This window comes from Protomyctophum parallelum, assembly GCF_964188405.1.
Source record: "Protomyctophum parallelum genome assembly, chromosome: 3".
Lineage (NCBI taxonomy): Eukaryota > Metazoa > Chordata > Actinopteri > Myctophiformes > Myctophidae > Protomyctophum > Protomyctophum parallelum.
Window position 1 is genome coordinate 49,934,709 of NC_139698.1, and position 24,484 is coordinate 49,959,192.

Here is a 24,484-nt window from a genome sequence, read left to right on the forward strand (position 1 = left end):
AGAACATTTAATAAAAAACAATAATAGTATTAATATCCACAGCAGAAGGTAGAAAGTAAATTAAAAGAAAGTAAATAAACAAGGAATGATAAATTAAAAGAAAGTAAATAAACAAGGAATGATGATCCTATCCATCAAGGTTAGTGGTATCACTTCTGTCAAGGAACCCTATGGTCAAGGTGGCAGGCTGGCAGCTAATTGAGGGCCAATAAATGGCAAATATGGATCCCATATTTTATATATCTGTTGTGGAGCATAGCAGGCAGGTTAGAAATTCCAACGGCATGCACTGCATGATTATTTTGTGCCAGTCATTCTTTACCTATAGCTGTGGTTGTAGGAAGGCCAGCACAGGTGACGCTCAGGTCACTGTTAGTCCCAGAGGACGTGAAGGTGACAAATCCTGGCTGGTCGCTGCTGATGTGACCGTTGATCCAATCCTGGTACTGAGACACTCTGGCATAGACTCCAGGGAAATTAGGCAGGGCACAACCCCGACCCCAGCTCACTATTCCAGACTGAACCCAGCGAGAACCTTCTTTGCTCACCATTGGGCCTCCTGAATCTCCCTGTCGTGTAGGGAAACACATGCTGTATTAAAACAATGAGATCTTTTCCGGGAAGAAATGCTCACAATGAACACAACCATTCAAATGATCACCTGACACGAGTCCTTCCCTCCATCAGTGAAGCCAGCACAGATCATATTGTCAGTGATGGCGCCCACTCCATAGTCACAATTACACTGTCTGTTCCCCACCACTGGAACCTCCACCTCCTGGAGGTTTTGCGGGGAAGGAAGGGCAACTAGGGAGACACAAAGTTAATTTCATGAGCAAATGATCATATCAAACGTATTTGTTTTCTTTCATCACAGTCACCAAGTTCATTTCTGTATGGAGGTTTCTTTGTTGTATTACTGTAATTCACCTGGTTTGAAATGCTACCATTAAAATGGACCTTTGCTGTACTGTACTCACGTCCAGATCCAATTGTACCCCAGCCGGTGATCCAGCTGTCGATGCCACTGTAGAAGGTGCTCCCCGATGCTGCCAGGCATACTGGTCGGATATAGCTGGTAAAAGTCACCGGCGATGAAAGTTTCAGGAGAGCGATGTCATTATTACTAGTACTAGGGTTATACTCAGGGTGGCGGATGATCTGGCTAACCGACCGAGAGACCTCGTTAGGATTGGATAGTTCTTGACTCTGCCGACCCAGATAAACAGTGAGACCAGATGGTACGGTGTTACTAGGAATAAAGAAAAAAGGCAATCCATAATTAGCACAATATTCACTTTCCTTTTGCAAGTATTAATGAAATGGTCTCAGAGACTCTTGCTGATAATAACACCCCACCTTGTGAAGCAGTGAGCAGCTGACATCACCCATTCATTGTTAATAAGAGATCCTCCACAGAAGTGACTTGGAAAAGTACTAAATGAATGTAGACTGGCCTGCCACGGCCAGCTCCCTGTAGGAGCGTCCTCACCTCCAACTATCCTGGTGTTCAGAGGAGGCTGGCCGCACACTGAGAGAGACACAACCGTCAATTGATCTGGGTTGCAAAGCCATTAGAGTAATGCATCATTTATGCTCTCTATCATACGATGAAGTATTAATCCCGCACGACACACACACACACACACACACACACACACACACCTTCCACACCTGTGAACACTTCGGCAATTACCCTCCCTAGAGTATAGAGCGTCGCAGTCCCTCCCCCTTTCAGAACGACGAGTGGCCCAGGAAATGAATCGCAATGCATTTTTCCCATAGGCTTTTCTTAAAGTATTTATTTAAAGACGGTTACGCCGCGGACAAAGCCAACTCAGATCGTGACAAATCATGACAATGAACACAATGTTTTGGGCCGATCAAATTATTTATAAGAAGAAAAACAAAACAAAGTGTTGTCTCCTGCCTTTATCTTCTTTCTAATGATTTGATCGGCCCAAAATATTGTGTCTCATGGTCGCAGGCAACGTATTTCCTGTAGGCGGAGACGACATATCTGCGGTTTCCCCGCACCTCCTTCTACTACAGTGAATGGAAAAGTGACTGATGTTAGTCTGCCTCAAACGTTACTCTTTTACCTGCTTTTTACTAACACTAAAGGCCTATTCATAGTCTGGATTTTCGGTGGTGAGCTGACCACCGCGACCACCGCAAAATAACGTTGAGCGGTGGTGAGTAAAAACAGAGAGAAGGGCCGCTCAACGTTATTTCAGCTCCGGTGGTCAGCTCACCACCGGAGCGGTGGTCACCTCACCACCGAAAATCCAGACTATTAATAGGCCTTTAACATTACAAAGATGCCCAGAACATCGGGATGAACCTGTGTAGTTTATGGCTGCTCCAACAGTAGTGGCAACATAAAAATAAATAAATACGGAATGTCAAAATATCTACCGCGGTGGCTGAGACCAGAGCCATAAAGTAATGGTTGAGACAAAGCAGTGAAAGGTCCTGAAAGATACATAACGTCAGTCTTACCCAATACCCAATCTTTCTGTTTTAGGTACACAAGGCTGCTGTACTTTATACCTCATACTTTAATGCTTAGTATGAGGTATAAAGCAGCAGCCTTGTGCGGGGAAACCGCAGATAATTATGTCGTCTCTGCCTACAGGAAATACGTTGCCTGCGACCATGAGACCCGTTTCTGAATCGGTCTATAAGACTGGACTCTTTCCACACTCCCACTGTCAGAACATACTTCCTTGTCCCCTGTGTTGTACCTGGGTTCCTGGTTCTCTGTTTTTTTTTGCAATTCTGAAAGGCTGCATTTTTGTACTTTACTGCTTCGAAAGGTTTGCATGTTTTAACTTTCGGTTTACTGCTTTGTGCTAACCTTTGCATTTTTGGCAATTTCTGCATGCTGCTACTACTCATTTGTTTTGTTTGTAGCTTGAAGGCATTCTGCATTAATAAATCATTTTATTTGAACATTCCTGCTCTTGTCCTGCATTTGTGTCCTACCCTTTGACTCACCGTGCAGCTAACATGTGTACATTTGTACAAGGAACCCTATGGTCAAGGTGGCAGGCTGGCAGCTAATTGAGGGCCAATAAATGGCAAATATGGATCCCATATTTCATATATCTGTTGTGGAGCATAGCAGGCAGGTTAAACGGCATGCACTGCATGATTATTTTGTGCCAGTCATTCTTTTTTTAAGATATATTTTTTTTGCGGCTTACGCCTTTTATTGATTTTTGAAGGGACAGACAGTAGGCTGACAGGAAACGGGAGAGAGATGGGGGGATGACATGCAGTAAAGGCCGTGTCGGGTCCGGGAGTCGAACCCGCGGCACACTGCGACTGGATTACCAGTCCGGTGCCCAGACCGTTACGCTACGGCCTGGGCCGTGCCAGTCATTCTTTACCTATAGCTGTGGTTGTAGGAAGGCCAGCACAGGTGACGCTCTGGTCACTGTTAGTCCCAGAGGACGTGAAGGTGACAAATCCTGGCTGGTCGCTGCTGATGTGACCGTTGATCCAATCCTGGTACTGAGACACTCTGGCATAGACTCCAGGGAAATTAGGCAGGGCACAACCCCGACCGAAGCTCACTATTCCAGACTGAACCCAGCGAGAACCTTCTTTGCTCACCATTGGGCCTCCTGAATCTCCCTGTCGTGTAGGGAAACACATGCTGTATTAAAACAATGAGATCTTTTCCGGGAAGAAATGCTCACAATGAACACAACCATTCAAATGATCACCTGACACGAGTCCTTCCCTCCATCAGTGAAGCCAGCACAGATCATATTGTCAGTGATGGCGCCCACTCCATAGTCACAATTACACTGTCTGTTCCCCACCACTGGAACCTCCACCTCCTGGAGGTTTTGCGGGGAAGGAAGGGCAACTAGGGAGACACAAAGTTAATTTCATGAGCAAATGATCATATCAAACGTATTTGTTTTCTTTCATCACAGTCACCAAGTTAATTTCTGTATGGAGGTTTCTTTGTTGTATTACTGTAATTCACCTGGTTTGAAATGCTACCATTAAAATGGACCTTTACTGTACTGTACTCACGTCCAGATCCAATTGTACCCCAGCCGGTGATCCAGCTGTCGATGCCACTGTAGAAGGTGCTCCCCGATGCTGCCAGGCATACTGGTCGGATATAGCTGGTAAAAGTCACCGGCGATGAAAGTTTCAGGAGAGCGATGTCATTATTACTAGTACTAGGGTTATACTCAGGGTGGCGGATGATCTGGCTAACCGACCGAGAGACCTCGTTAGGATTGGATAGTTCTTGACTCTGCCGACCCAGATAAACAGTGAGACCAGATGGTACGGTGTTACTAGGAATAAAGAAAAAAGGCAATCCATAATTAGCACAATATTCACTTTCCTTTTGCAAGTATTAATGAAATGGTCTCAGAGACTCTTGCTGATAATAACACCCCACCTTGTGAAGCAGTGAGCAGCTGACATCACCCATTCATTGTTAATAAGAGATCCTCCACAGAAGTGACTTGGAAAAGTACTAGATGAATGTAGACTGGCCTGCCACGGCCAGCTCCCTGTAGGAGCGTCCTCACCTCCAACTATCCTGGTGTTCAGAGGAGGCTGGCCGCACACTGAGAGAGACACAACCGTCAATTGATCTGGGTTGCAAAGCCATTAGAGTAATGCATCATTTATGCTCTCTATCATACGATGAAGTATTAATCCCGCACGACACACACACACACACACACACACACACACACACACCTTCCACACCTGTGAACACTTCGGCAATTACCCTCCCTAGAGTATAGAGCGTCGCAGTCCCTCCCCCTTTCAGAACGACGAGTGGCCCAGGAAATGAATCGCAATGCATTTTTCCCATAGGCTTTTCTTAAAGTATTTATTTAAAGACGGTTACGCCGCGGACAAAGCCAACTCAGATCGTGACAAATCATGACAATGAACACAATGTTTTGGGCCGATCAAATTATTTATAAGAAGAAAAACAAAACAAAGTGTTGTCTCCTGCCTTTATCTTCTTTCTAATGATTTGATCGGCCCAAAATATTGTGTCTCATGGTCGCAGGCAACGTATTTCCTGTAGGCGGAGACGACATATCTGCGGTTTCCCCGCACCTCCTTCTACTACAGTGAATGGAAAAGTGACTGATGTTAGTCTGCCTCAAACGTTACTCTTTTACCTGCTTTTTACTAACACTAAAGGCCTATTCATAGTCTGGATTTTCGGTGGTGAGCTGACCACCGCGACCACCGCAAAATAACGTTGAGCGGTGGTGAGTAAAAACAGAGAGAAGGGCCGCTCAACGTTATTTCAGCTCCGGTGGTCAGCTCACCACCGGAGCGGTGGTCACCTCACCACCGAAAATCCAGACTATTAATAGGCCTTTAACATTACAAAGATGCCCAGAACATCGGGATGAACCTGTGTAGTTTATGGCTGCTCCAACAGTAGTGGCAACATAAAAATAAATAAATACGGAATGTCAAAATATCTACCGCGGTGGCTGAGACCAGAGCCATAAAGTAATGGTTGAGACAAAGCAGTGAAAGGTCCTGAAAGATACATAACGTCAGTCTTACCCAATACCCAATCTTTCTGTTTTAGGTACACAAGGCTGCTGTACTTTATACCTCATACTTTAATGCTTAGTATGAGGTATAAAGCAGCAGCATTGTGCGGGGAAACCGCAGATAATTATGTCGTCTCTGCCTACAGGAAATACGTTGCCTGCGACCATGAGACCCGTTTCTGAATCGGTCTATAAGACTGGACTCTTTCCACACTCCCACTGTCAGAACATACTTCCTTGTCCCCTGTGTTGTACCTGGGTTCCTGGTTCTCTGTTTTTTTTTGCAATTCTGAAAGGCTGCATTTTTGTATACTTTACTGCTTCGAAAGGTTTGCATGTTTGAACTTTCGGTTTACTGCTTTGTGCTAACCTTTGCATTTTTGGCAATTTCTGCATGCTGCTACTACTCATTTGTTTTGTTTGTAGCTTGAAGGCATTCTGCATTAATAAATCATTTTATTTGAACATTCCTGCTCTTGTCCTGCATTTGGGTCCTACCCTTTGACTCACCGTGCAGCTAACATGTGTACATTTGTACAAGGAACCCTATGGTCAAGGTGGCAGGCTGGCAGCTAATTGAGGGCCAATAAATGGCAAATATGGATCCCATAATTCATATATCTGTTGTGGAGCATAGCAGGCAGGTTAAAAATTCCAACGGCATGCACTGCATGATTATTTTGTGCCAGTCATTCTTTACCTATAGCTGTGGTTGTAGGAAGGCCAGCACAGGTGACGCTCAGGTCACTGTTAGTCCCAGAGGACGTGAAGGTGACAAATCCTGGCTGGTCGCTGCTGATGTGACCGTTGATCCAATCCTGGTACTGAGACACTCTGGCATAGACTCCAGGGAAATTAGGCAGGGCACAACCCCGACCCCAGCTTACTATTCCAGACTGAACCCAGCGAGAACCTTCTTTGCTCACCATTGGGCCTCCTGAATCTCCCTGTCGTGTAGGGAAACACATGCTGTATTAAAACAATGAGATCTTTTCCGGGAAGAAATGCTCACAATGAACACAACCATTCAAATGATCACCTGACACGAGTCCTTCCCTCCATCAGTGAAGCCAGCACAGATCATATTGTCAGTGATGGCGCCCACTCCATAGTCACAATTACACTGTCTGTTCCCCACCACTGGAACCTCCACCTCCTGGAGGTTTTGCGGGGATGGAAGGGCAACTAGGGAGACACAAAGTTAATTTCATGAGCAAATGATCATATCAAACGTATTTGTTTTCTTTCATCACAGTCACCAAGTTCATTTCTGTATGGAGGTTTCTTTGTTGTATTACTGTAATTCACCTGGTTTGAAATGCTACCATTAAAATGGACCTTTACTGTACTGTACTCACGTCCAGATCCAATTCTACCCCAGCCGGTGATCCAGCTGTCGATGCCACTGTAGAAGGTGCTCCCCGATGCTGCCAGGCATACTGGTCGGATATAGCTGGTAAAAGCCACCGGCGATGAAAGTTTCAGGAGAGCGATGTCATTATTACTAGTACTAGGGTTATACTCAGGGTGGCGGATGATCTGGCTAACCGACCGAGAGACCTCGTTAGGATTGGATAGTTCTTGACTCTGCCGACCCAGATAAACAGTGAGACCAGATGGTACGGTGTTACTAGGAATAAAGAAAAAAGGCAATCCATAATTAGCACAATATTCACTTTCCTTTTGCAAGTATTAATGAAATGGTCTCAGAGACTCTTGCTGATAACACCCCACCTTGTGAAGCAGTGAGCAGCTGACATCACCCATTCATTGTTAATAAGAGATCCTCCACAGAAGTGACTTGGAAAAGTACTAGATGAATGTAGACTGGCCTGCCACGGCCAGCTCCCTGTAGGAGCGTCCTCACCTCCAACTATCCTGGTGTTCAGAGGAGGCTGGCCGCACACTGAGAGAGACACAACCGTCAATTGATCTGGGTTGCAAAGCCAATAGAGTAATGCATCATTTATGCTCTCTATCATACGATGAAGTATTAATCCCGCACGACACACACACACACACACACACACACCTTCCACACCTGTGAACACTTCGGCAATTACCCTGCTCCCTAGAGTATAGAGCGTCGCAGTCCCTCCCCCTTTCAGAACGACGAGTGGCCCAGGAAATGAATCGCAATGCATTTTTCCCATAGGCTTTTCTTAAAGTATTTATTTAAAGACGGTTACGCCGCGGACAAAGCCAACTCGGATCGTGACAAATCATGACAATGAACACAATGTTTTGGGCCGATCAAATAATTTATAAGAAGAAAAACAAAACAAAGTGTTGTCTCCTGCCTTTATCTTCTTTCTAATGATTTGATCGGCCCAAAATATTGTGTCTCATGGTCGCAGGCAACGTATTTCCTGTATGGCGGAGACGACATATCTGCGGTTTCCCCGCACCTCCTTCTACTGCAGTGAATGGAAAAGTGACTGATGTTAGTCTGCCTCAAACGTTACTCTTTTACCTGCTTTTTACTAACACTAAAGGCCTATTCATAGTCTGGATTTTCGGTGGTGAGCTGACCACCGCGACCACCGCGAAATATCGTTGAGCGGTGGTGAGTAAAAACAGAGAGAAGGGCCGCTCAACGTTATTTCAGCTCCGGTGGTCAGCTCACCACCGGAGCGGTGGTCACCTCACCACCGAAAATCCAGACTATGAATAGGCCTTTAACATTACAAAGATGCCCAGAACATCGGGGTGAACCTGTGTAGTTTATGGCTGCTCCAACAGTAGTGGCAACATAAAAATAAATAAATACGGACCAGAGCCATAAAGTAATGGTTGAGACAAAGCAGTGAAAGGTCCTGAAAGATACATAACGTCAGTCTTACCCAATACCCAATCTTTCTGTTTTAGGTACACAAGGCTGCTGTACTTTATACCTCATACTTTAATGCTTAGTATGAGGTATAAAGCAGCAGCCTTGTGCGGGGAAACCGCAGATATGTCGTCTCCGCCTACAGGAAATACGTTGCCTGCGACCATGAGACCCGTTTCTGAATCGGTCTATAAGACTGGACTCTTTCCACACTCCCACTGTCAGAACACACTTCCTTGTCCCCTGTGTTGTACCTGGGTTCCTGGTTCTCTGGGGTTTTTTTGCAATTCTGAAAGGCTGCATTTTTGTACTTTACTGCTTCGAAAGGTTTGCATGTTTGAACTTTCGGTTTACTGCTTTGTGCTAACCTTTGCATTTTTGGCAATTTCTGCATGCTGCTACTACTCATTTGTTTTGTTTGTAGCTTGATGGCATTCTGCATTAATAAATCATTTTATTTGAACATTCCTGCTCTTGTCCTGCATTTGGGTCCTACCCTTTGACTCACCGTGACAGCTAACATGTGTACATTTGTACCACTGAATTAATAGAAAAATAGCATAGGCTGAATATGGAGCGAATAGTTAAAAGGTGTCACTGAAGACAGTCTGCTGTTACTTAAATAAAACACATACATAGGACTTAAGGTCCTAGCATGTGTTTTTCTGCATTTTTCATAGAAAGAAAAACAATCTGCAAGGATGTTTACACTGAGTTTTTCATAGGCTACAGTTATGTTCTTATAACCTTATTGAGTCTGTAATTCAACCACAATATGCATCAACGGGCTGGGTTAGAAGAAATGAGCAGCCTTAGCAGCGATATTATTGCTCTTTAGCCAGGTAAAAGAAAACTGTACTTACCATCTTGTGAGTTTTGTGAGTGAGCCCCTGAAAAGGAAAGGAAACAAGCTATTCAAAAAATGACCAATTTAAATAATTTACAGCACATTGTTTTGTTCATTGGGACAGAGGGAAGAGAGGTTCTGTATACACTGTTTCTAAACGTTTGGGTTCATTTATACATTTACAGTTCTGTTCTTGAGAGATTAAGGTTGGGGTAGCAGAGATAATAGATCCTTGAAATGAAAAATGACAAATTTAAATAATGTACAGCTAATTGTTTTGTTCATTGGGACAGAGGTTTCTAAACGTTTGGGTTTCAGCTATAGGTGGGTTTTTCTGGCTTGACAGGAAATGTCTTCTTAAGGTAGCCTACTTAAGGTCCTAGCATGTGTTTTGTACATTTCAGTTAATTTGTACATTTACAGTTCTGTTCTTGAGAGATTAAGGTTGGGGTAGCAGAGATAAATAAGATTGTATCGTGAGATCCGTGTGTCCGTGGCCTAATGCATATCCTTGAAATGAAAGAAGGTTTGTTTACTGCTGGACTACATAAAGTGTCATCAGGTTTAGTTATAATACGTCTAAGTGTACGAATGGCTTCAACTATAGGTGGGTTTTTCTGGCTCGACAGGAAATGTCTTCTTGGTACATACGGACAAAGAAAACTTATATGTGATGTATCATGTATTTTATTTTTATTTTTATGTTTTTGCTTATTTCTGTTCTGTTTTGACCAAATACTTGGTGTAGCTTCTGTGTGAGAAGTGAACGTGATATAGTTTATTTATGTTGTTGGTGTTTTATAATCCCATAAGGGATGGGTCTTAACGACAAGACACGAAAATAAAGATTCATTCATTCATACACCTCGGTGTAAACATTCAATCAATCTTTCGGATACTTAAAACTAATTGAAAATTATGTTACAATTCTCAGTCAGGGTGGTGGTCCCTGGTTCATAATCAGTTGAAACCCCCGATCTATTAGATTTTTTCACTTCATTTTTTCACGGGGAGTCCCCGGAACATCCAGACCCCCAGGAACGCGCCCAGGGGGCCGGCCCGATGTTTGTGTGTGTGTGTGTGTGTGTTAGGTTGCGCACAGGTGGTGAAAAAAAACATGCTGTTTTCGAGCTCATACCCACCCTGGCAGGCAGGCATCCACCCACACACACAGCTCCGTAAGGGAGTGGTTGCACCACTCAAAAACATACCACTTTCAGGCCTGACACTAGGTAGGTTAGTGTGGTCAGAGCTCGGACCCCCAGCAGCAGATGTCACCCACTCCCAGCGTCCATCTGTAGTAGTACTCAAACAGCGACTCATTCCACATTCGGTCACATTAGAAAAACCGCAGTACATTATAAATGCAATGGTTGAATCTGTAGGCATTAGAGCATAGAATAGGACACAATTAGGTTGGTCTGTGAATGTTTAGAACACTGTAAATATACGTTTGTACCTGTATTCTTGTGTAACATGTTTAAATAATATGGTCCTTACTGCAGTGATAGAGTCGGTTCAGCTTCAGCACGTCGCTGGAGCTCATTTCCAAACGTTGACCAATCACATTCTGAAACTCTGGGTCTTTGGTGATAATAGTGGGCCCATTCCCATTGGAGAAAGCATACTGACTATAGTGCATCACTGAGTAGTAGTCATAAGAGACTCCCTGGGTGCTGCTCGTGTTTTCACTTGGTTTTTCAAAATTATGCAGTTGACCTAGATGAGACACAAATCCATCATCACACCACAAGATAATTACAGATACATTAAATTAATCAGTATTAATTTAACTCCAAAGAGTGTAGCTACAGTCTTCGGATCGAAATTAACACTAGATTCTTATGTGTAGCAAAATGTGAGAGTAATGAAAAGGAACTTTAGATGTTAATAAAACCTTCTTTGATGTTAGTAATGTTAATGGTCACGTAGTCATCTCGGTCTTCTCTGGAGTGTTCATGATAAAAGCCCAGAGCATGGAGAAACTCGTGTTCAGTAATGGCTATTGTATCACATCCTGGCCCAAGACTGAGCGGCTGTCCATCTTCACCATCTTCACCAAGATGGCCTTTTTGCCCAACGGAGGACCAACATCTGAACAGGAAAACAAAAAAACATTTAAATTCCACCTGCATTCACATCGCCATAAAGTAGCCAGAAATAAAATTGAACTTATTATGGCCATCTGTTCACCATGTTATATTGAAGGAAGGACGCACAGACCAGACCAGACCAGACCAGACCAGACCAGACAGACAGACAGACAGACAGACAGACATAAAAACCTACCCAGGTGACCCTTGGACAGAAATGTAGTTATCTTCAGAGTCCCTGGGCTTGAAATCAATGCATGACTTCAGTCTGAATTGTTCAAAGGCTCTCAGGCAGACCCCCTTGGAATTCATGTCTTAAATGGTCCAGATGGTGTCATGGTTGTGCAGTAGAGGTGGACGGTCATATCATGCAAGGTTAAAATGAGTCAAATGTCAGGAATCTGTTTTACGGTGATTGCTTTGACTTACCGATAGTGGTGTGTTGTTTTGTCATCACTAAGTCACATCCAGTCAAATCTGATTCAAATCTGAATTATTTTTCAAATCTGATCTTTTGGCCCGACTGTTCACACTGCATTTGCAAGTGACCAGATCGGATCTGTCACAGATCTGTGTGTTCAGACTGGCAGCCAAATCTAGCCTGAATCAGATCTGTGCCACATCAAGATTGAAATCTGATTTGTTTAAATGAGTCTAAATGCAGACAGGTCACATACAATTCACATGGAATCTGATTTTTTCCAATGTGACTTGAGCCACATTCAGAGGTGGTTTCAAATCTCATTCAAATCTAATTTTAGGAGATCTGTCTCAGTCTGAATGCAACAACCTGATCTAAATCTAAATCTGAATGACTGCATCTCTTTACTTTTTAGATAAGATGTACAAAAACAAAACATAGTGTAGTGCCACACTATTGTAATGGTCAAATGGTTACCTGCATGCTATTGGTTATGAAACCATATAATCCTCTGTGATAAATAATTAATCTCTGACTGAGAGTGTAAATATTACAAAATAATAGTACATTTCTATTCTGTATATGTAGTCAGCTTTGTATTTACCAAGGGACTGTCTCAGAACATAGGGTACTGGAATTGGCCATTGTCGACTGATGGTGTTTCTCTGATATGTCTGAAATCAAGAAAAACATGTATTTAGTGTTTTTGTGTTTTATTACATAACATTTAAATGGTATGTATTAGTTTGTCTGTAGACTGTATACTACTGTATACTACTGGCCTTAGTGGCCTATAGCCCTATACCACATTTTATTTGGACAATTCAATGGACAACAACGTTTCCTTATCCTATCTTATGTAACTTTAAAGTTCTGTAATCTCACACACGCAATGTCATGTATGTGTCAATTACCTCAAGTAATTGCCTTTACTTATAGTCCTCAGGGCAGGGGTCTGAACTAGGCCCCCTCCCTTGACCTAAAAAAGCCAATCTACAACCTCAAAAGGCATCACGTTGCTATGCGTTGTTGTGAGGTTGTAGATATGGTATTTTCACCAAATGCTCACCAATGAATAGGGTACCAATTAACTGTTTAAATTGTAGTGATTTTATGCAATATTAATCTCACCTCCCTGATGTCACCAAATGTTAAGTCTAAACCTGTAACGAGAACATAGAAAATGGATGACACCACATAATCGTATACACATAGTTCACTTAATTTGAATTCCATTTTGTTTAACATTTTGTTACCCTCGTTGATTTCAGTAATGTCTTTGCCATCGCCAATATCTAGAGCAACAGAGAGATGATACAACATTGTGAAACTGACAGAAACAACGGTATGTAACACTGAGCACCAGATAGATGCCGTAGGCTGACAGGAATAAAAATCCAAATAAAGTATGCCTATTGGGCCTATTTAAACCCACTGAAATAACGTAATTTAGTTAATGAATATAAGCTTACCATGGATTGTTTCAGGCTGAGAGGGGGGGGGGGGGATTTGATAAAATCAACAAATCAACATTTGTCATGTTCAGATTTAGTGTCATATTGGGATTTATTAAAATATAGATTTATAAACAAAATACAGTTTAAAAATCATTATGGATTTATAAAAAGTCTGTGTCAGTCAATAAACTGTTACAAAGCACAAAATATAGTAGACAGGCTGTAGGTATTCTTTCTGAATTCATTAAGGTTAGGCTTATTCTTTATGATCTTAAATAATTGACATGCTTATTTTCATAATAGTAAGTAAGTGTATGTAAATTCCTTTCCGGACTAGTGTATAAAAATGTTTTACTCTTACCCTGGAGAATGATGAATAACACAGCACAAGAAGTATAAAAGTATTCATCCTATTCACAGTCCCTTGGTCAGGCATAGCTTTTAAAAACTGGAACACTGTATGGAATTATTATTAATTATTAATAATTATTAATAATGATTATTATAATTATTAGCATTAGTATAGCAGTAGTAGTAGTAGTTATTCAATTAATAATTTTAATCAAAAGTTATTTTATTAAACTAAGCTGCAATATTATTCAGTTGATCTAAATTTTGTAGTAGTAGTTTTTTGATTTATTAAATTGAATTCAATGACATTTAATTAAAGGTTAATATTACCATGTTGCAAGCCTTCATGTAGACTATGTTTGTCTGTTGCTCAGCAGAATATTTAGGTCTGTGTGGTACAGTTCTGTAGGCCGTGCTTATAAGCAGTCTATTTCTGGATAGCCCAAACAGGTTTCAATTAAACAACAGTATGGATGACATACCAAATGAGCATTGTCAAAATATTTCACTCATTCTTGAGGTGAGTGGAAAAGTGGAAAGAATGTCCCACACATAAGAGCCTTATTTTTTCATATGCCATCTGAATTAGTTAAAAGCGGGCTCTGTACCCAAAAATGCCTGTATTTAGCCTGTCCTCAGCAAGTAGTCACAATCACATAAATATTGTCAAAGGTATTATCCATTATCCACATTATCTCAACTGTAATCAATCAGATACTGTATGCATTTTACTATGATACACCTTTCTTCAAAATCCCAATATCAAAACATATATTACTTATTGAAGAGTAAAACCAACATTCAGAAAATTACACAATAATGTATTTTCTAACAATACTAATGATCTCTGAGAATCTGAGAACATCTGTCCAGAAGTTCTCTAGGTTGGTACAGAAACTTGTGGGATACATTTGTTGCAAAGGAGATATTATTATTTAATTTAAAACCGGATGTTCATCAAAGAGTCTCTTTTTAGAAGTCGTGGTAAAATGTACAGAAATCAGCTGTAGACAGAAAACAAGTGTTCGGAAGGATAAAAGAGCTGAGAATTTGTGTTCTTATATTCACTGTGGTTTAGTCATGTGTGCAAGGCTGCATAACATTAAAAAAACAGTCTGTGCTGTAGATGTTTGTCATCAATCATTTTAAAATGCTACAAGAATGTGAAAGAACATTTTAACAAAAAATGATGATGACAGATTGAGGTGTTCTATTTATTCCAACATGTCAAACTGGTTTGACACATGAGGGGAAGGAAGTAGGAAAGATTTATCTTAATAGATGATTGTTGCTGTTCTGTTTTGTTGTATTATGTTGTACTGCATCTTACTAGGAATAGATAGAACTTGCACAGCTTTACTGACATATTAGCAGAATATATGAGGCACAATTGTGCTTAATTCTTCGTCGTACGATGAAGTATGAGTCACAGAGTCAGCTTTTATATGCTTCACTAAAAATAAATTCACAGGCGGTGATGACTGTCTGATACCAGCTTCATGGTTCAGATGCTCGAACTGGTCCAATGGCGGCAGGTGGTTTATCAAGCACAATGGTGCTATGCAGACTTCTGTCGATGATGACTGGGGGAAAAATATAATTTGGAGATGCAATGAATACTTGGGAGATAAAATAAATACAATAATTATGTAATTGGTTTGTTAAAAACAAATACAATATCTGGAATATTTCTACAATTTTCTGATGAGCCTTTAAATATTTTCAACATACTGTACCATCCCTATTTTGGGAATGTCATTATAGGTGAACATTGTCATGCAATATTCCCATCATTGTCTTGTGAATGTGATTGAGCCCGATCTTTTTCTTTTGTTTCCTTCTTAATTATATAGTCTGTGCTGTAGATGTTTGTCATAATTTTAAAATGCTACAAGGATGTGAAAGCACATTTTAACAAAATGTACATGATGACATATCTGATTGAGGTGTTCCAACGTGTCAAACTGGTTTGACACATGAGGGGAAGGACGTAGGAAGAATTTATCTTAATAGATGCTTGACGTGTTGGTTGTTTCATGACCAGATTGATGAGATCGTAATCATGATCAGATTGAAATGCCAACATTTGCCTGATGAAGACCTAAAGTAAAGGGTCGAAATGTTGCAGATGTTTTGCCAATTAAATAAAGTACGTCTACTATGGAGCTCTACAAACAAGTGTATGGATGTTTCTTCTTTCTCTTTGATGTTTGCCTTGATACCGTGACGTCCAGCACCTGGCCTAAATACAGGCACACAATGTAGCTTAACGTGCTCAACACTGGTTTTAATTATTTATTTGATGGGGTTTTTTTCAGTAAGAATTGAGGCTTGAATACCATGTAGCCTACTGTAGCTGACCTAACACTGCAAAACAGTGAATCATAGCTAATACGCCTATTAATTAACTTCAATAGACCTATTACTTACTCCACTGTACGTGCAGGTATTTGAGCCTCAATTCTTACTAGAAAGAAACATCAAATAAATAATTAAAACCAGTGGCAAGTTAAGCTACATGCTAGCTATCTGACCCTCACCCAACACAACATTATGTCAAATGTGTGACAACCAGTTGCCATATTCTCAGTTAATTGTTGTTCATGTTATCCAGAAGCAGTTTGTGGACTTAGGTCACATTCTCACCTAATACTTCGGTAGACTCGAATGCGTATGGGGGGGGGGGATTGGGATTCTTGCATATTTAATTGGCTGCGGTTTGCCTTCACACTGTCATTCGCAGCAATTGGAAACGCAACAGGGGGACCTTTATCAATGTGTTCCATTCATAAACTAGCCTACACAGTGAAATCTATTACACTCATAACGTGCATGTGTCGTGCCGTCTGGGACCCCCCCTCTCTCTCTTTCTCTCTCTCTCTACGCACGCAGCCGCCACACACTGTTCTTTTGGGCATGGAGGCACAGCGCTGCATGAGCGCACTGATATAACTCCCCAGTCCCCACACAGTGACAGCACTCCATGTTTACGGCACGCACAGACAGACAGAATATTCTGTAGGCTATAATAGGCTACACTGCAGTGTTTTTATGTGTTTTCTTAAGCAATTGATTAATGTACACGTCCACATTTCGATCAGGGCTTCAGTCTCCTCATTCGACCACGTCTATCCACAGTAACGGGACATCTTTGCGCTGCGTAAAATATGCCTTATCCGTCTCCAACTGTGTTCAGCTCCTCACCCGCCACATTGTTTGCTTCATTTCCTTTATTTACTGCAGATTGCATTCACACCTGCACCGAATCGTAGTCAAGTGCGATTGGAAGCGAAGCGAAACCCCCGTTTTTGGGCGGAGTAAAATGCGGTTCTTTGCTGCGTATTAGGATTCGAATGAACCTTCACACCTGCCAAACGAAGCGCACTTTCTGAAAATGTGCAGCAGGATTTGTTTTAATCGCAGCAAAGCTCTCTGGTGAGAATGTGACCTTACTGTGCACCACATGGGCTCTTATTGGCATGGTTCTTTGTAGTGAAGTTGGTTGGCTTAACCTTGGGACATGGGAGTGAGGGTTCATTCTGCAGATTTGAAATATCTGGAGATAAAACACATACAGTTAAATGAGACAGTTAAAAGACATGGTAAAGTTAAAGGTAAAATATGGGTACCCGTGGTGATCTAGTGTAAGGAATCAACTCAATATTGAATATGAGTAACAAACTACTAAGTAAAGCACTTATAATTGCTGAAAGCTAGCTGTGCTGTTGAAAATTAAAATATAACAATTTATTATACCTTGCATTGACAAGAGGAAAATAGCACTGCCACCCTTCAGATAATTTCTAGATCTCAGTAGGTCGAGGGTGAAGACTGAGTCATAGCCAAACCCGGTGTTTACATACAATCTCTCTCCATTGACTCTTCTGAGTTTTCCAACTTTACGAGGGTTGTCAGATTCCTCTGGAAGAAATGGAAAATACATACAAGAATATCAGCAGAGACTGTAACACAGTAGTTGACAAATAATATTGCAGCCATTATTTGCTTGAGACATAGGGCTCCATTTTCGTTCAATCTTTCTAAATACACAGTCTCTAAATCCCTAAAACACCTCCATTACCCGTTATATTATGCATAGGTTACAAAGAGATGCAATAGGAGAATAAGGAGAGATGAGGCAGCCTGATTAGTCCGTGCCTGGACATCTCCATTGAGGCACGCACCGCTCTATCAAACTAATTTGGCACGGCTTACGGGTGCTTTTAAACTCCATTATCGCCTTCCCAAATGTATGTGACCAAAATAGCAATTTTGGGGAAAGCGTGCCAACCCGCCAATGACCACAACTCTAGGCGTAAATACCGGTGTCGGCTAAATAGATAGCGGGTGACGCAGCTGGACCAAAATACCATTAAGGGACAGAGCAAGGTCCTATACTCGTAATTTTCGGGCAGTGGCTGCATTGCGGGCTGCGTCGCGGAAAACAGATCATCTGGTATCATATGGCCTTAATGATAACAGATCTCTTGAGTTACTGCATTTCAAACGATTTCCCTCCACAGCACCTAAACAGCTCATAACAGATGTTACACTCACTTTCTGACGGATCAGTGGTAATGGTGATCTGTTTAGACATCTGCTGCTGAATGTGAGGCTCCTGGTCCAGCAGTACAACAGTCACTTGCCTCCATGGGCATGGCCACTCAAGCCTGTCGTCATTATCACCTGACACCAGCTGCACGTAAACCCCAAAGAACAGTTCTTTGAGAATAACGGTCACTATGTAGGCATAGCCTTCGGGAGAATATGTCCGAGGGCTGTGCAGGTACGTATTGAAATCGCTGGTCGTCAACAATTTATCCAAGTCCTTGATCTGCCATACACGATGTGGGCACTCAGTCTCAGACAGGTTGATGTCATCGATGGAGATGCCTCCCGAGGAGATACCTGCTCCTATGCGCACCTCGAATTCCACCTGGAAGGTCTTGTTGGCATCAAGAGGAACATAGTGAATGTGCCAGTCAGACATCGGCGGATCTGAACTAGAAGGGTCTAAACTAATCCCGTCTTCCTCCTGCTCGTCCCTCTCAGAAGCGATCTGTCCCATGAGGCGGGGCATTCCCATGGAATCCCCTTCGTTCTGGAACTCTCTGATCCAGATGTTGAGCTGGTCGGATGGGCTCCCGCTGTGATAGTAGTAGAACTGGAGACACTGGACGTGGCAAGTCCTCCTGGGTCTGAATTTCTTGGTCTCCAGCCATGCAGAATCCCCTTTCTGGCCAGATGCACTGCTGAAGTGCATAAAGTATCCTGTATGGACAAAGTTTCAGTTTTGACTATTTTCAACAAATGTCTGGTGTTCAAATTTCAAGAGGGGGAATGGGGGTTGGAATTAGTACTGTATTGAGGTTGATGCATGTTTTTTTTGGTTTTTGTTGTTTGCGTTTCTCAAATGCACACATTTTGTAATGTTATCGTCCTAGTATATCAATGTCCTATATCTATAAATCTATAAATATCTGTGGATGTGCACCTGTCTGTCTCTCCTATCCAGAGGGGATGCTTTTAGTATGACAAAAGTGGTGTATTTTGATTGGGCCTTTTGACTCAAACTTTAGGTGTTGCAGCTGTCCATGCTCAAACATACAAATACAGACATACTTACATACATACATACTGTACACTACATACACACATTTATGCGTAATGGAGCAGTTAGGCACCGCTCAAAAATACACAGGGAAGACATATTTGAATATTATAACCACACCGGGGGGAATAATGTTAACTCCATAGTCACACAGAAAACCGATAAAGTACAAAACTATGGCACTCCATTCTTTAAATGAAATTAACAATGTGACTCCTTTCCGTGTGCTGCTACCTTGTCGTGGTTGAGAGGCTTGCGCGCCTCTGTGACTCAGAAAGCTTTACCGGAGGAGGCAAATGTGACTGTGTTTGTGTAAGATGAAGGTCTTATTAGCAAAAACTGTCAGAAACTTGCCAAAAATGTTGCTCATTAGAAAGAGCAACATTTTTGGCAAGTTTCTGACAGTGACCCTTCTTTGTTTTTCAAAGATAACCTTTTTAAGATGAAGGTCTTACCCTGGGTTTTGTTACCCCCACTGATGTCCATGAGGGTGTGATCAGCGGAAGGCCCTCCAGCAGCTGCCGTCATCCTCCTCCAGCCTAATGAGCTGTGTGTGCAGTGACTCATCCCACACACATTACCATGGTTAAAGTCACAATGCTGCAGGAACGATATGGATGTATCTGTGGCAATCAAGCAATATATCAATGAATAAAATAGAAAAATTATACATTTCAGTTACTTTTTCTACTCAAACGTTTGGACAAATAATAAAAAAAAATTATAAAAAAAACAGCATGAAATCTGCCATTCCTTACTACAGTTATATAGTCGGTTCAACTTTAGGACATCATTGGAGCTCATCTCTATACGCTGACCAATCTTATTCTGGTATTGTGGAAGCTTTGTTACAATGGTGTATCCGTTGTTTTTGCTCCAGAATTTGGGCCCGTAGTGCATGACTGAAGTATAATCATACGGCGTCCCAAGTGTTGTTGTTGTTCTTTTAGACACCTTTTTGAAATTGTGCTCGTGACCTGTAGGTGAGATTGTTATACATATGAAACAAGTCCTGTAAAATTGCTTGTATCGTTACAATGTTTTGTAACGTTTTTCTGACTGAATTCAGGTTTGGAGGCAATTATTATCGAGATAACATTACATGCAACAAAGTAAATAGTGTAATGATGTCAAATCTCATTCAAGTCGATGAAGGTGTCAAACCAAACCTTCTTCAATGTTGTCATAGACTATGGTGATATGCTCATCTCTGTCATATCTGGACTGTTCATGCCAGAAGCCCAGAGCATGGAGAAACTCATGTTCAACTATGGCAAGATATCCGCATCCTTCACCAATAGAGACCTCCTGGCCACCTTTAATTAGTTTGGAAATATAGGCGGCACACCTGTAATGGAGAGAAGAGTGGGTCAGGAATCTCATAATGGACCAACTGACAAACGAGGACGCTCTAGGTCCCCGAAAAGGTCAATAATGTTAATGTATGTGTAAGGGGGAAAAAAGTATCACCCATGATTCTTTTCCACGCTAAGGTAGTATTCTTGAGAAACCCTGGGCTTGAAGTCAACACACGATTTCAACCTGAAATGTTCAAAGGCCTGCAGAATGACCCCTTTTGTGTCCACCGCTGTGTGCTCATGGAAAATACAATATCGAATGGTCAACCAACTGATCTACCATGCATGAATCTTGTCAGTCAAATGTTCACTGTTGGTCATAGCTTTATCCATGCATGCCTTTACAGTTTCGAAACCATTAAAGGTAGGGAAGAGATTATTTATTTTATTTTTTCTTTCCTTTTTAAGTTAATGCTCTGATATTGCTGCAAAGCAGGGCCCAAAAGGTAGGTAGAGATCTTTAAAAATAAAATCTACAGTATATAACAATGAGTATAGAGCTATTTAACCTTTAAACAATCACTTACTGTGCCTTTAATACCAATAATAGTAGAAATAATAACAAAACAATAATAGGATCAAGAGGAATGTATTGCTAACTTACAAAGACTTTCTTCAAGCACATAAGGAACTGGGAGATCCCAAACAGCATTTCTATCCAAAACTGCATTCCTTTTTTTCCTTCTTTTAGTCTAAATGTTGAGTAGAAATGAAAATTACAGTAGGAAAAGGCTACCTGACAAAATTGATACATTTCAGATATTGTTTATAAAGAACAACAAATGTTAAGTCTTACTTGTACATTGTTGGCTTGCAGGATATCACCTTCAAACAAATCTAGGTCTAAATGAGTAAAAAATACATTTGCTGTTGTGAGTCATGAAGTTCAATTATGATGTTTTTCAAATGGAACATCTCAATTCTGTCCTGTACGTGTCATCAAGGACACAGAGATACACATTGATCAAAACAACTTTCTTTTTGATTCAGTGATATATCTATCTATATTTAGCCACAGCTGTACAATGCAACTTAACCACTTCTGTAGATCATTTGACTAAATGATTATGTTTGTCCATGTAGAGCCGCCTTACTTCGGTGGGCGTTGCAGGTAGGCTACCAGTGTTTTGAGTGACAGGTTCCTGCACGTCATGAGCCAGTTGTAATGTTACCCTCTGTATGTGGAGAAGGCAATAAACCAGCAGTCTGATAAACCAGTCTGATTCTTATCCTCTGCCCTACAACTGGACTAGTTTTACAACTTCCAAGCTGGCATCCCCGTTTTGTGCATAGGCAATTGTCAAAATTGATCTATAAACTCACAGCACGTCACATTGCAACTGTGAGCATGTAGGTCGACTATTTTCATCACACGACAAAGTATAATGGGGCTTAAGTAAACTCACCCTTGTTTATCTCATTTATTTCCAAATCGTCATCAGCAATATCTTAAGAAAATGAGACACGAGTTACTTATTTGGGAGCTACAGTAAGTATATAATTCATCTTCTGATGTTTCTCTGTAAGCACGTAGTAATGTTATTCCATGAAGGCCAAATACAACAATTTATTCTATATTAAAAAAGATCTCACCTCTAAACACCAGTTCAACAGATTTGTGATGGATAGAATGGATCTGAATGGAATAAATTGAATCATAATTACATGAACAGCATTTTGAAAATCAATCTCCAATAACATAGGCATACATGATGTGAATATATATTATTTGTGGTGGACTGCAAATGGAATGGAATCCATATAAGAATGTAACAGATTTTTCTACTCCACTGAAAAGTTGACTTTCTGATACCAACAAGGCTTTTACTTCTTATTCTTACCTTCGAGAGGTGCATAATGGTTAACACAAGAACAATGTTAATGTACATTGTTGTAATTGTCCGTCTCCAGGTTTTCACAAAGTATATAGACTACTATATAGGCTGATGAAAACAGAATCCCTGTGTCACTATGGGATCAACAGAACTAAAGGCTTACGAATAGAATTATTTGAATCCTGAATCTTCAATGCTAAATAGTGATCCGTTTATTGCAGAGCATGTCCAACTGAGTCCACCTCAAAAGATCCTTGGAGCAAAACTGGAATATTTGACTTTGTAGCCTTCGTAGCCAGATCCGCAAAAACTCTTTTATTTACATATTATCCTCTAGCTATTTACATTATTTGTGACACAGCTCATAGCCACGAACAAACATTACTCATTTTCTGCAAGCAAGTCACTCAGTTCATATTGCAAATTATAAAAATAAAAACAAGCCCACATTAAAAAACATGTTTGTGGACAAACATGTGGACAAACACTGGGACATTGGTTATAGTGACACAGCATCGTTTAAGTTTAAACTAATGATTCAAAAGGAAGAATAATCATATTCCTCGCTTTATTTCAATGTATTTTTAAGTACACGTGTATATGCCACAGGGGGTTCGAGGAGGGAGGGGCCCAGTATCTGTTCAACAACAGGTTTGTTCAGTTTTCTGTCAATGTACTGCTCATTCCATTGCTTTGTGATAAGCTGTTTTGGGTAGGGTGTCGGACTAATGCCTGTTGGACTGTTACGGACTAAGTACGTCGGACCAAACACATGCTACTGTGTATTGGCTCATTATAACGTCTGGGTTTCCGAGGCTACTGTATATGTAACACCCAGAATCGAACCCGGGTCTCCCGCGTGGAAAGCCAACAACATCTTAAGTTCTTAACCACTGTGACTAAGCCAAAGGGACTTCCCCATGACTCAGGGGAGATATTAGACTTTTTAGGCCATCAGGCTGAGGTTGTCAGGCATGAACTCTGTTGTATGTGTATTATGTGTTGTATTCCACACAGTAGCCTATGTGGAATGTACACGTGTTCTTAAGTGTAAGTGTTCTTCCACATTCTTCAGATCACAATCTGCTTTTAAATCTATCCATCTCAACCATGTCCCTTTGTTTTTTGTGTGCTTCACACGACTTGTGTTGGTTCCCAAAGGTTTAGAAAGCTTTGAACAATTTTGAGTAAAGTGTCTGTGTCCCTTTTGTGGCCATATATGGAGATCTCTGTATGTGTCTGTCAACATGTTTCCCTTTAATGCCCATTATCTGATGTCATCAGTATACCCATTTACCCTCTGCATTTACCCATATAGTGGAATGCCCATATATGGGCATATTGGTTAGAAGTCGGTGGGTCCCATATGCACAAGCATAACAATATTTTATGGGTTCTGTGGCTCTGGACAACTAGCTGTATCTGTAGTGACGTGAGATGGAATCAGGTTTAGTTTAGTTATGCTTATTGGTTGTTGGTGACAAATGCAACATGATGTCATCCGTGAGCAGTGCAAAGTGCAACATTATCAGCAGGGAGCAGTCACGGAGTGTTGGCTTAGACTGCACCGCTAGTCAGTATAGGTAGCATAGCCTAGTCACCTAGTGTTAGGTATTTAGCCTAAGGAGTCAGCTGAGGTGGTTCGGGCATCTGGTTAGGATGCCTCTCGGGTGCCTCCCTAGGGAGGTCCTCGACGCACGTTCCACTGGGAGGAGACCCCGGGGCAGACCAAGGCGCAGTTGGAGGAAACTGGCCTTGGAACGTCTCGGAATCCCCCAGGAGGAAGTCACTAATGTTGCTCTGGAGAGGCCGTCTGGAGCTCTCTGGTGGAGCTGTTGCCCCCGCGACCCGACTACGGATAAGCGGTTGACGATGGATGGATGCTGCATATAGTGCATACTGCATACAGTTACAGTATAAGAAGAGTCAGGTCGAAAATGTGAACTCTCAGTCCGAGAAGGTTCAAGGCTTTATTGTTACGTCTTGTGCACAGTTACATAAGAGTACATTTATTTTGTTCTGGTTCCCTAGACATTGTAGTGACATAAATAACAATACAAATATGTGTAATAATAAATTATAATAATACCCCAATAAATGCACGGAATCGTATC

At 41.4% G+C, this 24,484-nt stretch overlaps 3 protein-coding genes across 3 annotated transcripts; all 3 read right to left on the bottom strand.

The window, feature by feature from the left end:
• Positions 1-311: 311 nt before the first annotated feature.
• LOC310856734 (transmembrane protease serine 9-like) lies at positions 312-7,552 on the bottom strand (the record flags this gene model as incomplete). Its single annotated transcript, XM_083762206.1, has 12 exons — positions 7,302-7,552; positions 6,926-7,197; positions 6,607-6,752; positions 6,268-6,514; positions 4,433-4,604; positions 4,054-4,325; positions 3,735-3,880; positions 3,396-3,642; positions 1,360-1,531; positions 981-1,252; positions 662-807; positions 312-569 (listed from the first exon to the last, which is right to left on the bottom strand). Exons 1-12 carry the CDS (start codon positions 7,547-7,549, stop codon positions 312-314), a joined length of 2,598 nt encoding a protein of 865 aa, XP_083618332.1. The 5' UTR covers positions 7,550-7,552.
• A 3,398-nt stretch (positions 7,553-10,950) lies between these two features.
• LOC310856735 (meprin A subunit beta-like) lies at positions 10,951-13,948 on the bottom strand (the record flags this gene model as incomplete). The annotated part of the gene is made up of 8 exons (XM_083762207.1): positions 13,874-13,948; positions 13,577-13,671; positions 13,231-13,246; positions 13,015-13,053; positions 12,890-12,921; positions 12,363-12,432; positions 11,534-11,651; positions 10,951-10,963 (listed from the first exon to the last, which is right to left on the bottom strand). The coding sequence occupies exons 2-8, from the start codon at positions 13,649-13,651 to the stop codon at positions 10,951-10,953; spliced, it is 363 nt and encodes a 120-aa protein (XP_083618333.1). The 5' UTR covers positions 13,652-13,671; positions 13,874-13,948.
• A 4,110-nt stretch (positions 13,949-18,058) lies between these two features.
• Positions 18,059-18,829, bottom strand: LOC310856736 (meprin A subunit beta-like; the record flags this gene model as incomplete). The annotated part of the gene is made up of 1 exon (XM_083762208.1): positions 18,059-18,829. The coding sequence occupies one exon, from the start codon at positions 18,827-18,829 to the stop codon at positions 18,059-18,061; it is 771 nt and encodes a 256-aa protein (XP_083618334.1).
• Between the last annotated feature and the right edge of the window lie 5,655 nt (positions 18,830-24,484).